The sequence below is a fragment of the Zalophus californianus genome, chromosome 11 (assembly GCF_009762305.2).
Source record: "Zalophus californianus isolate mZalCal1 chromosome 11, mZalCal1.pri.v2, whole genome shotgun sequence".
Classification (NCBI taxonomy): domain Eukaryota; kingdom Metazoa; phylum Chordata; class Mammalia; order Carnivora; family Otariidae; genus Zalophus; species Zalophus californianus.
In genome coordinates this window covers 485292-497870 of record NC_045605.1, presented here as the reverse complement: position 1 = coordinate 497870, position 12579 = coordinate 485292, and the positions used below count along the sequence as shown (strand labels likewise).

General features: G+C 39.6%; 1 protein-coding gene across 4 annotated transcripts in view; it reads right to left on the bottom strand.

Annotated features, from left to right (window-relative positions):
- The window catches only part of CEP126 (centrosomal protein 126), a 96360-nt gene that overhangs the window by 41803 nt on the left and 41978 nt on the right, over nucleotides 1–12579 (bottom strand). For 3 of the 4 annotated variants that reach the window (XR_003517620.2, XR_003517621.2, XM_027581171.2), the window contains exons 3-4: nucleotides 12388–12533; nucleotides 5344–5455 (exon numbers count right to left, since the gene is read on the bottom strand). Coding sequence is in view for 1 of the 4 variants with exons in the window: in XM_027581171.2 (XP_027436972.2) it covers nucleotides 5344–5455; nucleotides 12388–12533 (258 nt within the window). In the remaining 3 variants the exon portion in view is untranslated. Of the gene's footprint in view, nucleotides 1–5343; nucleotides 5456–12387; nucleotides 12534–12579 lie in introns of those variants that run through there. The other variant, XM_027581173.2, reaches the window with a different exon arrangement.

Sequence of the window (12579 nt, the reverse complement as noted above, 5' to 3'; positions counted from 1 at the left end):
TCACCAATAAAGCTTAATGCTTTAAATTTACAATTACCCTATTTGCAGAAACTTGAAAATTATTCCAATTAAATGAAACAAAAGTACAAAAAAATTCTTTTGTTCTTATAATTCAAAATGTATTTTAAAACAACATTTTTATAGAAGCCAAACCTCTAACCCAAAATTGAGAACTGTAGTCTCATAAGCATAACAAAATGGCCACCTTCTAACTTAATTATCTTGGTTATTAACAGTGGGGAAAAAATGTGGTGGCTCCTAAATAAGACAAAGCAGACTAACAACTGGTACGGATTCCCTTCTGGGCACTCAGAGCTCCATCCCTAATCATTATTTTATCATAACAGACAATTGCTGCAACTTTAAAAAAAAAAAAGGTAAAATGGACTCTTGGTATTTATTATTGGCGATGCTTGCTAAGATTTAAGAACCCCAAAAATGAGAATCAGAAAATAACCCACAATTAAAAAAAAAATCCTAAGGAACTGACTGCTACACAGTGTAATCTGGTGTTCCACATCAATAGTGTTTTTGAGTTAGATGGTATTTTTTCACAAACAAAGCTCCTCGTTAAATATCTGGTAAATACTTTGTAATCACAATAAGTGCTGGGAGACTAAGTTCCAAAGAAAATTAATGTGATTTGCTTAACCTAACATTGCAAGACAAATCTCAAGCATCATCAAGATGCACTCAATCTGTTGGTCTCCATGCCCTCAGGGGAAGCTCATCTATGTGGGCACTATCTTATTAAGACTTGGTACTTTGCTTTCAAAATCCAGAGAGTAGCTAAACATTGAAATGGACTCTTGCTTTATAAATATAAAATTATATTTAACTCTTGCTGTTAAATATACTTGTAAAACTAAAAACTAAAAAAAAAAAAAAAAAAAAACCTTTCCAACAGGTCAAAAGAGATATAATTATTTTATCTCCTTACTCCAGGTAATTCTGTTAAAAAGATACTGACAGAATTCCAGTTTTAATATGTAAAGTTTTGGTGTAAAAGCAAATGTATTGGGTCGCCTGGGTGCCTCAGTTGGTTAAGCAACTGCCTTCGGCTCAGGTCATGATCTCAGAGTCCTGAGATCAAGTCCTGTATCAGACTTCCTGCTCAGGCGGGAGTCTGCTTCTCTCTCTCTCTCTCTCTCTCTCTGCCCCTCCCCACTGCTCATTCTCTCTCTCTCAAATAAAGAAATGAAAACTTAAAAAAAGTGCTAATGTATTGAAATCCAGTAAAGTTTTGCACTTTCATCTAAATTAGCAAAACAACTATACACTTTGGTGAGTTTTTACAAGGTGTACTGTTGAGCTAAAGAATTCACTTTTTTTATTATGCTGGAATTTTTGAGAGTTATGTGACGCTCTTTTTTGCTTATCTAACCATGCTCTGTGTAATCTAGGGGACTGAATCAACCCCAGATAGCTGGCACGAAGCTACAGCTGTGGTTTTCCCCGAGTGTGGAAATTCTTATTACTGGACGTGTCTCTCTCATGGACCTAGGTGTGATCCATATGGAGCCATTGCCAGGAATACTGGTTCCTGTTTGGAACATGGGGTTTCTAGCCAGGGAGGCACCCACCCACCCTGTGATCTTGTTTCCTTGTAGCTGAGCTGTCATGTGTGGGGACGACTGCTTTGTGATGTGCCTCCTGGCACAAAGGATCCCTCCTGCTTGCCTGTTGCAGTGAAATGTTTTCTGTCCTCTAACTGAAGCCCAACTGGGAGTTTCACTGTTTAGGTGAACTCAGGAACCATGTCTTTAACTTCATCCATTCATTGGCAATTATCATATCTAGATCTGTGGCTGAGAGCTCTTACCATGAGAAATTGGCTCGGAAATATCCCCTAAGTGCCTCAGACTTGCCACTTACGATCCTTTTGCCAGGCACTCCCTCCTTCACACCTCTCCTTCCCTAATAGTTCTTATGGTTTCACTACCTGTTAACTGACCAATCCTGGTCTCCAGGCATGCTTCACTCCTCCTGAACACCTTCCAGTTCTTAAAGTCACCAAATCCTGTTGATTCTCCTCCTAAACGACTCTCAAGAAGTCTTCATTTTTATTGACTGAAGTATCACCTTAGCTATTTCCCACCTTTAGTGGTACCCTACTCCTTCTCGTTCTCGCAGTACTTCTAAAGTATAAATGTTGAATGCTTGCTTCCGTCATTATCTGTAGGACAAACTCCTTAACGGGGCTCTTCCTGAGTTAACTCATGGCTTCCTTTCCAAGCAACCTCTCTGCTCACAAGTCCCCTTCTCACGGTGCACGCTAGCGGGACTGAGCTACGTTCAGCGCCCTCAACACAGCACGCCCTTTCCCACGCTACCTGCTCCCCTGGCTGGAATGCCCTCTGACCAGTCTCCTCGTCTACTGACTTCAGGTCAAGTTCATACTCTCGGAGGAGTGTCCACGTATGTCAGGGATGTTCCTCCACTTGTAGTATTTATTGAACGCCTCCAACATGCGCAGCACTGAGCCAGGAACTACAGGGAATACCTGTGCGTGTACCGTTTAGCCACTGATCCCTAGAATATCCCGTTCTGCTTGGGGAGACAGAACTACATATAAAAATGAAGCAACAACATATACAATCATGACTTTCAAGTGTATTCTATAGCCTGGATCTCTCATTTCATTTTAGGTCCAAATGTTTTTATACATTTCTACTTGGATATTTATCCCCTCAGTTCAGATGCCTGCAATGAAATTTAGCAATATCTTGCCAAACTTATACTGCTTCATTGTTTCTTTTTATTTTTAAAGTCAACAAATTCCCTCAATTATCAAGACTCAAAATTTCAGCTTCTTTTGATCTTTTTTGCTTTTTTTCGTTTTCTTTATCCCATCATACACCAAATTCATAATCTAATTTCCATAGTCTATTTCCATGAAATGTCTTTTCCTTCTATCTTTCTTGTCGATTTCACTACTACTATCCTTTTAACCGTAAGTCTTTTTAAGTTCATGGCTGGATACCTCCTGATTTTCCTGCCATTAATCACTCCATGCTCCACATTTCATACTTTTATCTGGTCAACATTCTTAAATCCTCTCTGTTACATCAGTTCTCTGTGCTGTGAAAAGGTGTTTGCATCTTTCCTTCTCTCATCCTTTCCTTCTCACCACTCAAAGTATTTCTATTCCTTCACAGACCTATCATTTCCTCACTGTACAAAACAGTACTATTCCAGTTTAAACAGTAATGATCTATCCTTTGGATCATCCCATTAATCTTCTCTTGTTCCCTTGCCTTCACTTTCTTTCCATCCTTTTCATTCTCCAACATTCACACCAATTATCTTTCTAAAATGACAAAGAGGATTTTATCAGTCTCTGATGGGGGCGCCTGGGTGGCTCAGTCGGTTAAGCGTCTGCCTTTGGCTCAGGTCATGATCTCAGGGTCCTGGGATCGAGCCCCACATCGGGCTCCCTGCTCAGAGGGGAGTCTGCTTCTCCCTCTTCCTCTGCCCCTCCCCCACACCCCTCTCCTGCTCTCTCTCTCAAATAGTCTTAAAAAAATCAGTCCCTGATTAAAAACCTTCACTGCTTCTCTTTCTCAAAAGACGTTTTTGATCATTAGTCTTCTAGCTTCCACTGTGCTGGGCTCCTCCGCCGAGGACACGGGGTCTTCTGGCAATGCTCGTCTATGGCTACCCATGTCTCCAGGTCAGGCCTGTGGGGGTCATACTGATTCTGTGGTCGTTAGTTCTTGGGGGCCCCCATCCTGTGCTGGCCTTCCAGTTCCTTCATTAGCCCCTCTCCCATACCCCCTTTTAAATATGCCACCTGTTTCAGGCCAGGACAACAGCTTGTGTGACTAATTCCCTAGAAGCCATTTGATCTCTATAAACTGCTTTTTTTTCTAGAACCTCTATCCTTCTTTAGTTTCCATAGCACAACCCTCTCCTAGTCCTGTATCAACCTTTCTGCCCCTGTCTGTAGGCTTCTTTCTTCTACTTCCTTAAACATGGCTGTTTTCGGTGCTCTGTCCTAGGCCTGTCATCACAGTACACATTCTCCTTGGCTGTGTCTCATCCACTGCGTGCTGTTCAATGACCTTAAGCCTGCATCTTTCTCTAGAGCTCTGAATCATATAATTTCAATTACATGTATTGAAATAGCCTCCTGTTTTGTCCTCTTTCAATCCATTATTCACATTTGTTCACAGTAGATTGGAATGATATATTAAAAAAGAAAAGCTGATCTTACCACCCACCTACTTAAGATCCTTCACTGACTCCTCTTGAACTCTCAAGATAAAGTTTATATTCCTTAGTGTACAGATGCCTCTACTCTCCAATCTCCTGTCTAGCCAAGCTACTGTTACTGTGCACACTCCTAACCCTAGAACACACCATTCCTTCCGGCACTCTTGGCCCTCTGTCTGGAGTCCCAGGGCCCACCTGTTTCATAACCAATTCCTATCTTCTTCAAAGCTTTGTTGAAGAATCTTCTATTCCATGAGGTCTTTTCTGAACTATAATGATGGCTGAGAAAATGAATTTCATTGTTCTTAGCTCTGATCAAGGGAACTACATACTGGCCATACACAGTCGAAAAATGGAAGTACTTTAGTAAATAACATTATGTACAGGTAAAATATTAACATAATTAATGTCTGAATTGTAAATGCCTTTACATAAATAAATATTATATATTATTATCATTACTCATTTGGTACTATTTATACTTTTTGAAGCACTATTTTGCTTCTCTCCTAGATTATACACTAGGAATTGTATTTTACAGTATTGTACTTGTCCACATCCCCTTTACAATGCCTGATCTAGTACTATGCATGTTGTAGCTTCAATAAACATTTATAATAAGTAAATGGAAAATATAAGATGTCACAGGGTACTCTGGTTGAGCCATTCTACTGCTCCTAGATAATTCACTTAAGCTACCCTGGAGAGGGACCAGGAGACATTAGCTTTTTCAAGAGATCCAAGAAAGATTTTTTCCATGAGGAAAAAACCCATTTCTACCATAAATTATTCCTTTTATCTAAACTTGTATCACTACAACACAGTTTTTTCCTCTCAGTAAGGATAAATAATGAACATCAATATTTTTAAATGGTTTTAGTGATAGTTTCCATGGAAAATTATTCAACATAGGCAGCACTGTAATACCAAAGACAATCAATTCGAATTTTGCCTTATTCTTGAAGCAATTTCTATTCTACTCTACCTCAAATTAATCTGTGAGAATAAAATAGTAAATGCTACAGTAAAGGTGAGGAATAACTGATGAAAAGGCCTACAAACTCAGCAAAAAACCCTATTTAATTATTATATATTAATAATTATACATTATAATAATAAATTACTTACCTCCAATTTATTGTTGGTCTGTGGGAAGGGAGGAGCTTTACTTCTGATTTTAAGTTGGATTCCTGAATTTGCTTGAGGGCTTCTTCCAACGGAGGAACTGGTTTTTTAAAAACTAAAAGGATAATAAATAAAAATCAAATAGTACAGAATCACTTCATTTTCAATTATCTCTTTTTAGATAATTGGTCAATAATAAAATACTACTTTAAAACTTTTGTAAAAATAAAATATTTTTTAGAATAGTGTAAATATTTTAAATTTAGACATCTAATTACCCACAGAGAAACTGTTACTTGCCAATTTTAAGAATATTTATCTGGAAAGAAACTTTGAGAAATGTCTAGGCTCTTCATTCTGGATGCACCCCACTATATTTGATCTCAGGATTCCATAAATTTCTGACAAAATTTACTGATTTTTAAAAAAATTTATTTATTTGAGAGAGAGAGAAAGAGAGCAAGAGCGCACTAGCGGGGGCAGGGGTAGAAGGAGAGGGAGAGAATCTCAAGCAGGTTGCCCACTGAGCATGGAGCCCCAATGTGGGGCTCAGTGCCTCAGCCCTGAGACCATGACCTGAGCCGAAATCAAGAGTCAGCCACTCAACTGACTGAGCCACCCAGGTGCCCCAAAGTTTATTAATATTCTTATGAAGAAAATGGGAAGGTTATATAAAAAACACCAACTACTGTTTACCGAGCACTTACTGTTAGAGATGTTATTTTTAAGCACACTGTAACTATTAGCTAATTTAATCCTCACTATGGCCTGTGAGGCAGATGCTATTTGAATCTCCCTTTTGCAATGGAGGAAACTGGGCCCCAGTTTAGGGTCATAGATTCTGTGGACATTTGTCTACACAGTACGCAGCACACCCTTTAACCAACCCTGCTTCCCATGTGTGCCCGTTTCCCTGAAGCCTTCCACTGTGCACTCTGTACTCAACAGGCTCTACTTCTACCTCTCCGTATTCTGCTCACCTTCCTGCTCCAGGTGAAACACAGCTGTCTTCTAGGGATACTGTTCTCTTGCAGCCTGCTAAAATGGAGGCACTATTTCCCTCCCATCACAAGCCACAGACAACTCAAGGCGTGGAGGTAGGGTAGCCGCCTTTCATGTTCTCCATTGACACCTCCAAACTGTATCTCCTTCTCCTTTAAAAAGCCCCTTTGTTATCAGACTTTTCCACTATTGTGCTGTTTTACTTTAAAATGCGGAAGCAAAGCCAGTATATTATTATATATGGGTTAGTTCACATTGAACCTTGGAGAGTCCATTTCCCTAACCAAGGGATGATGGCATTAATATACCATCAGTTATGACAGGGCTGACAAGATATTCTAGTCGTAAAGAACCAATCCTTTTGAGGCAGATACTATCAAGTGTTATATATTGACTGGTTTTCTAATTAGTATACTCACCGTCTAACAAGGGTTTTCATTAGTGAAAATAACAGCCTGTTGAATAGCTTGATGAATGTTAAAAATGGGCTTTCTTTGTTGAAATTAAAGTAATTCAAGACAAGTGAATTTTCCTAAACATATGTCAATCACTCCCTACCTTTACATGAACAGAGAATAAGAATCTGGGGAGGTCTATGTCCTTTACCTTGTGGATGACCTCTGAGTTTTGACATCTGCTCAGTCTTGTGTTCAACCATTAATACAGGAACATTTCCAAATGTCCAAAGCCAGAGGGCACACAGTTTTGTCTCTGGAATGTGGCTGTGAGTGCCTCAGTAACCCTTTCATATAAGGTGTAGTTAGAGCACGTGCAAGGACAGAACACTGCGACTTTACTCAGCTTACTGAACAAGCTGTGTGAATGGTCTGTGTCTAGTTATGCAAGGTTATGGTCTGAGACTTGCTTTTATTAACCACCACCTGTTATCTACCAAAGAGGGCCTAGACACTAACTTTAACACTAACTCAGCTCAACAAAAGTGTTAAATTGAAGAGACAGATGCATCCATATGTTTACCCCAGCATTATTTACAACAGCCAAGAAATGGAAGCAACCTATGTCCACTGACAGATTAATGGATAAAGAAGACCTGGTATATATACATGGTGGGATATTACTCAGCCATAAAAAAGAATGAAATCCATGGGGCGCCTGGGTGGCTCAGTCAGTTAAGCATCTGCCTTCCACTCAGGTCATGATCCCAGGGTCCTGGGAATGAGCCCCACATCGGGCTCCCTGCTCAGCAGGGAGCCTGCTTCTCCCTCTCCCTCTGCTGCTTCCCCTACTTGTGCTAGTGCTCTCTCTCTCTCTCTCTCTCTCTCTGTGTCAAATAAATAAATAAATCTTCAAAAAAAAAAGAATGAAATCTTGCCATTTGAGACAATGTGATGGACTTAGAGAGCATTATGCTAAGTGAAATAAGTCAGAGGACAGATACCATATGATGTCACTTATATGTGGACTCTAAAAAGCAAAACAAACGAACACACAAAACAAAACAGACAGACTCAGAGAGAGAGGAAACAAACTGTTACCAGAAGGGGCAAAGATTGAGGGGCCGGTGAAGTGTGAAGCAGGTGGGGGGATTAAGAGGTACAGACTTCCAGGGGCGCCTGGGTGGCTCAGTTGGTTAAGCGTCTGCCTTCGGCTCAGGTCATGATCCTGGAGTCCCAGGATCGAGTCCCGCATCGGGCTCCCTGCTCAGTGGGGAGTCTGCTTCTTCCTCTGACCCTACCCCCTCTCGTGCACTCTCTCTCTCTCAAATAAATAAAATCTTAAAAAAAAAAGAGGTGCACACTTCCAGGCATAAAATAAGTACATCATGGGGATGGGATGTACATCATGGCATGGGATGTACAGCACAGGGAGCAGAGTTAGTAACGCTGTCCTCACGTTGTGTGGTAACAGATGGAACTACACTTACTGTGGGGGTCATTTTGTAACATACAAGAATGCCGAATCACAAAGACGTACACCTGAACGAACAGGATATCATATGTCAGTTACACCTCAATGAAAAGAAAAATGCCTGAGATTGGTTTACCACGGCTCGTTAATGCTCTGTGCTGCTGGTGTCCGAGGACCTCCCGGCGCCTCCCTCTCATTCTCCACTGACCACGGAAGCCTGTGCTCCTGCAGAGTGACCTCGCTTACTCTGGGACCTCGGAGCCTTCCAGTTCTACTCCAGCAGTTTTCCGACCTCCCTGAGACCCCCATCCTGCTGCCCTTCTTTGTAGGAATGGGGAGAGCCAACTATCATGCTTACCTGGTGAGGCTTCAGTTAGCCTTCAGGATTTGGGAATAAACTAAACTAATAGACAATCAAATAGATAGCTGCCTTTCATAGCTTTGTTCTTACTCTTCATTCACAGCATTGACTTTTCTTTTTTTTTTTAAGATTTTATTTATTTGTCAGAGAGAGAGAGAGAGCATGAGCCGGGGGAGCAGCAGAGGGAGAGGGAGAACCAGACCCCTCGCCGAGCCAGGAGCCCGATGCGGGACTTGATCGCAGGATCCCAGGATCATGACCTGAGCCGAAGGCAGACGCCCAACTGACTGAGCCACCCAGGTGTCCAGCATTGAATTTTCTTAAAATATTAATTTGATATTTTGTATGGATAATATATTCACATTCAGAAGTTAAAAAATATACATGATACACATTTGGAAGTCTTGTTCTCCGGGGTCATTTGTATATTCTTTCACTGTTTCTGTATGCAAATATAAGTATACATTCTAATTTCCCCCTTTTCTTACCAGAAGGCAGAATATTATATATTGTGATCTGGACCCTCTTTTTATGATTAACAATATATCCTAAAAATCAGGGATAGACACAAATTTTATGAGAGCAAAGGGCTTATACAACTTGGGAGACTTTGTTAAGAAAAAATAATGCAAAATTACTAATATAAAATTAGGTGTAGGGGCCATGACAGTGAGGGCTCATGAAACTCAAGCCTCAGGAGCCTCACAGTAAATCTACTTCTGCTGGAGAACTTCCCACATCAGTCCACAAAGAGTTTCTCCATTATTTTTCTAATAGTTGTATAATATTCCACTGCATGAATGTGTCATTTGTTTTCGCTGAAACTCCTCTTTGTATCCAGACCTTTTGGTAGTCAGCACCCTCTTTGGAGCAAATAATTCCTATGACTGGTAACTACTTTTCTCAGGCATTTAACGTAATGGGCCACATCCTCTTTCTTAAAACTACATTCTCTTTTGCCTTCTTATATATTATTTGCTTCTGTTTCCCATTGTGCATTCTTGGGAACTACTTCTCAAAATCCTCTTCAAAATCCTCTTTTAGTTTTTTCTTGCTCTACCTACAGTAAATACTAGTGTGCATTAAGATTCTATTTTAGGCCCTACCTTCAAACTGTGGTCTATACCCTGGTTTAGCTTATCTTTCCCATGGCTTCATTTATCAACTATATACCATTCATTAGTGACTCTTGAATATACATCTCTGTTCCATATCTTTTTCTTAAATTTCAGACCCATATTTCTTTTCTTTTCTCTTCTTTCTTTCCTTTCCTTTTCTTTTCTTTCTTCCTTTCTTTTTAAAGATTTCACTTATTTATTTGACAGAGAGAGAGAGTGCGCACACACAAGTAGGCAGAGTGGCAGGCAGAGGGAGAGGGAGAAGCAGGTTCCCTACTGATCAGGGAGCCCAACGCAGGGCCCGATCCCAGGACCCTGGGATCATGACCTGAGCTGAAGGCAGATGCCCAAGTGACTGAGCGACCCAGGCGCCCCACAGACCCATATTTCTAGTTGCTGATTTGATTTTCCCATCTGGATGAGACATAGGAGGCTCAAAATCAGTGCATTTAAAACTTAATGGTCATTCACACCTCTAATCTGATTCTCCTTTATCCATAAACTCGATGAATATTATCATCATCTATCAAAATAATTAATTCATTTAAAAAGTATAAAAATGTGTGAGGCTCTCTGCTAAGGCCTAGGGGCACTGCTCTCCACCTAGACTTTCTTTCCCCACTCTCCAACAATTAGTAACTGAAATCTATTGCTTATAGCTCCTGAATATATTACCACTTTTCTCCATATGAGTACAGCTTAACCTCTCTTGCCACAAATATTGAAATAATCTCATACTAGTCTATCTACTTTAGTATGTCTTTACTTCAATCCACTTCCATGTTGTAACTGTAATTATCTTTCTAACAAACAAATCTAATTGCAGTAGAGACCCTCAAGTTTCCCACCTAGTATTCATTTTCCCTTTCTTCCTTGGCAACAGACCTCATATTAATAGTTAGGGGTAGCAACACAGCCTTATTAAAGATTTTTCTTTTTTCAGTCTCCCTTGCACATGGAGCTGCCAATTACACATAAGTAGACAGATGGATACTTCTAGGAAAATAATTTAAAAGGAGCTCAGAGGTACAACCTTTTGTCCTTTACAATTTTTCCTTCTTTCTGCCTACAACATTGGCATGATGGCTGGAGCTCCAGCAGCTACAATGCGACCATGAGGATGAAGCTATAAATCACAAACTAAGGACAGTTGAGCTGAGAGACAGGAGGCATTTGAGTTCCCAGTGACACTGCATAGTCATCAAACCAGCTGTGACTGCCTACCTCAGGACTTCGTATTATATGAGAGAAAAATAAACCCATATCATATTTAAGCTATTGTTATTTTTAGGGGTGTTACTAGCTGACTCATATTGTTCTTAATGTTATTATCTTGCCTTTTAATTATATTAGGATCCCTTACTGACACAATAAAAGCTTGCTTTTCAATTAAAAAACTTTAAGTGGATTGCATTTTGGATACAGACAAAATTCCTAGCATGATACGCCAAGCTCTTGGAGCATTGGTTCTAGCTTATTTTCTAGTCTCACATTCATTCATCTTCACCTTCCCCCATCCTATGCTTCAGGATGCTCTTTAATACATAACTTATTTGTAAAAGTTTTTCCTTCTGTTGGGGATTTAACTTTTTTTTTTTTCTCTTTGCTTGGCAAAATGCTCATTCTTCATGATTCAAATTAAGTCATTTTTTCCAGGGATGATGTCCTTGATGTCCCTGTACAGGTTTAGTGCTCTTCCTTCTGTGCTCACACAGTACTTTACACATTCTGTTACCACCGCGATTCTCAGTATATTTACTGACATTGTTTACGTTACTCTCATCTCCAAAGTAAGCTGTGAGATCTTTACTGGTAGAGTATGATTACATTTCTCTACATCTCAGCCCAGGGCTAAGTACAGTATAGTACAATGTGTTTGCTGAACATAAAGGTTCTGCCTGTTCTTTTCTTCCTTCCTTCCTTCTTCCCTTTTCTTTCCTTTCCTTTCCTTCCTTTTTTAGAGAGGGCATGTGTGCATGAGTGGGGGTGTAGGTAAGGGGCAGAGGAAGAGGGAGGGAGAGAGTCTTGAGTAGGCTCCATGCCCAGTGCTCAGAGCCTGACATAGGGCTCAATCTCATGACCCTTAGACCATGACCTGAACCGAAATCAAGAGTCAGATGATTAACCAGCTGAGCCACTCAGGCGCCCCTGTCTTTTTCTTTTTGAAGCTTTGACATTTTATAGTTAATTCTGTGTTGCTATTTAAGGTATAAAAAAATGTAGATATGGTACCAAAGAATCAACCATACTTGTATTTAAATTCTTAATTGATTCCAGGCCTCAGATTGTTAGATTATATCACTTTGTACACTTTCTTTTTATTTTGTCTCTTAAATAAGAATTTGAACCAAAATGTGAATAAAATGCCAGAATGAATGTGATGCTAATTTACTGACCTAAATGTTAAATTTTCCTTTTACTACATAGTTTTAAAAAGACAAAACGTTGTAAGCCAGTATGAAGTAGAATCAAACTTGTGAACTTTTAGAATTTACTAATAGAGCCAACAAAATAGTCTCCAAATTAAACCTAAATCAAATTACAATTTTTTATTTAGTTAAAGTCTTATTGCTCAAAAGGTATACTTTTTAGTTTGAAAAATTTACACTTTCTTAATTTATCATTTTATTGTCTACGCAAGCTGAATATGATATAATTTTCACTTTTGTCCTCATATTGTCCTAGAAGTTCAGATACCTGCTCTCCTCCTTTGTGAAAGAGGAATATGAGCACGCTGGAATTTTTCAGTGACTTCTACAAACTTCTCTTTTCTTTGTTGAAGTATTTGTTCTCTGATTTGTTGTTCTCTTTCTTCTTGTTCTTTTCGTTTTTCTTCAAAAGCTCTATATGTGAAACACAAAGTAGATAACTGAATGAGGGAGTAAGTCT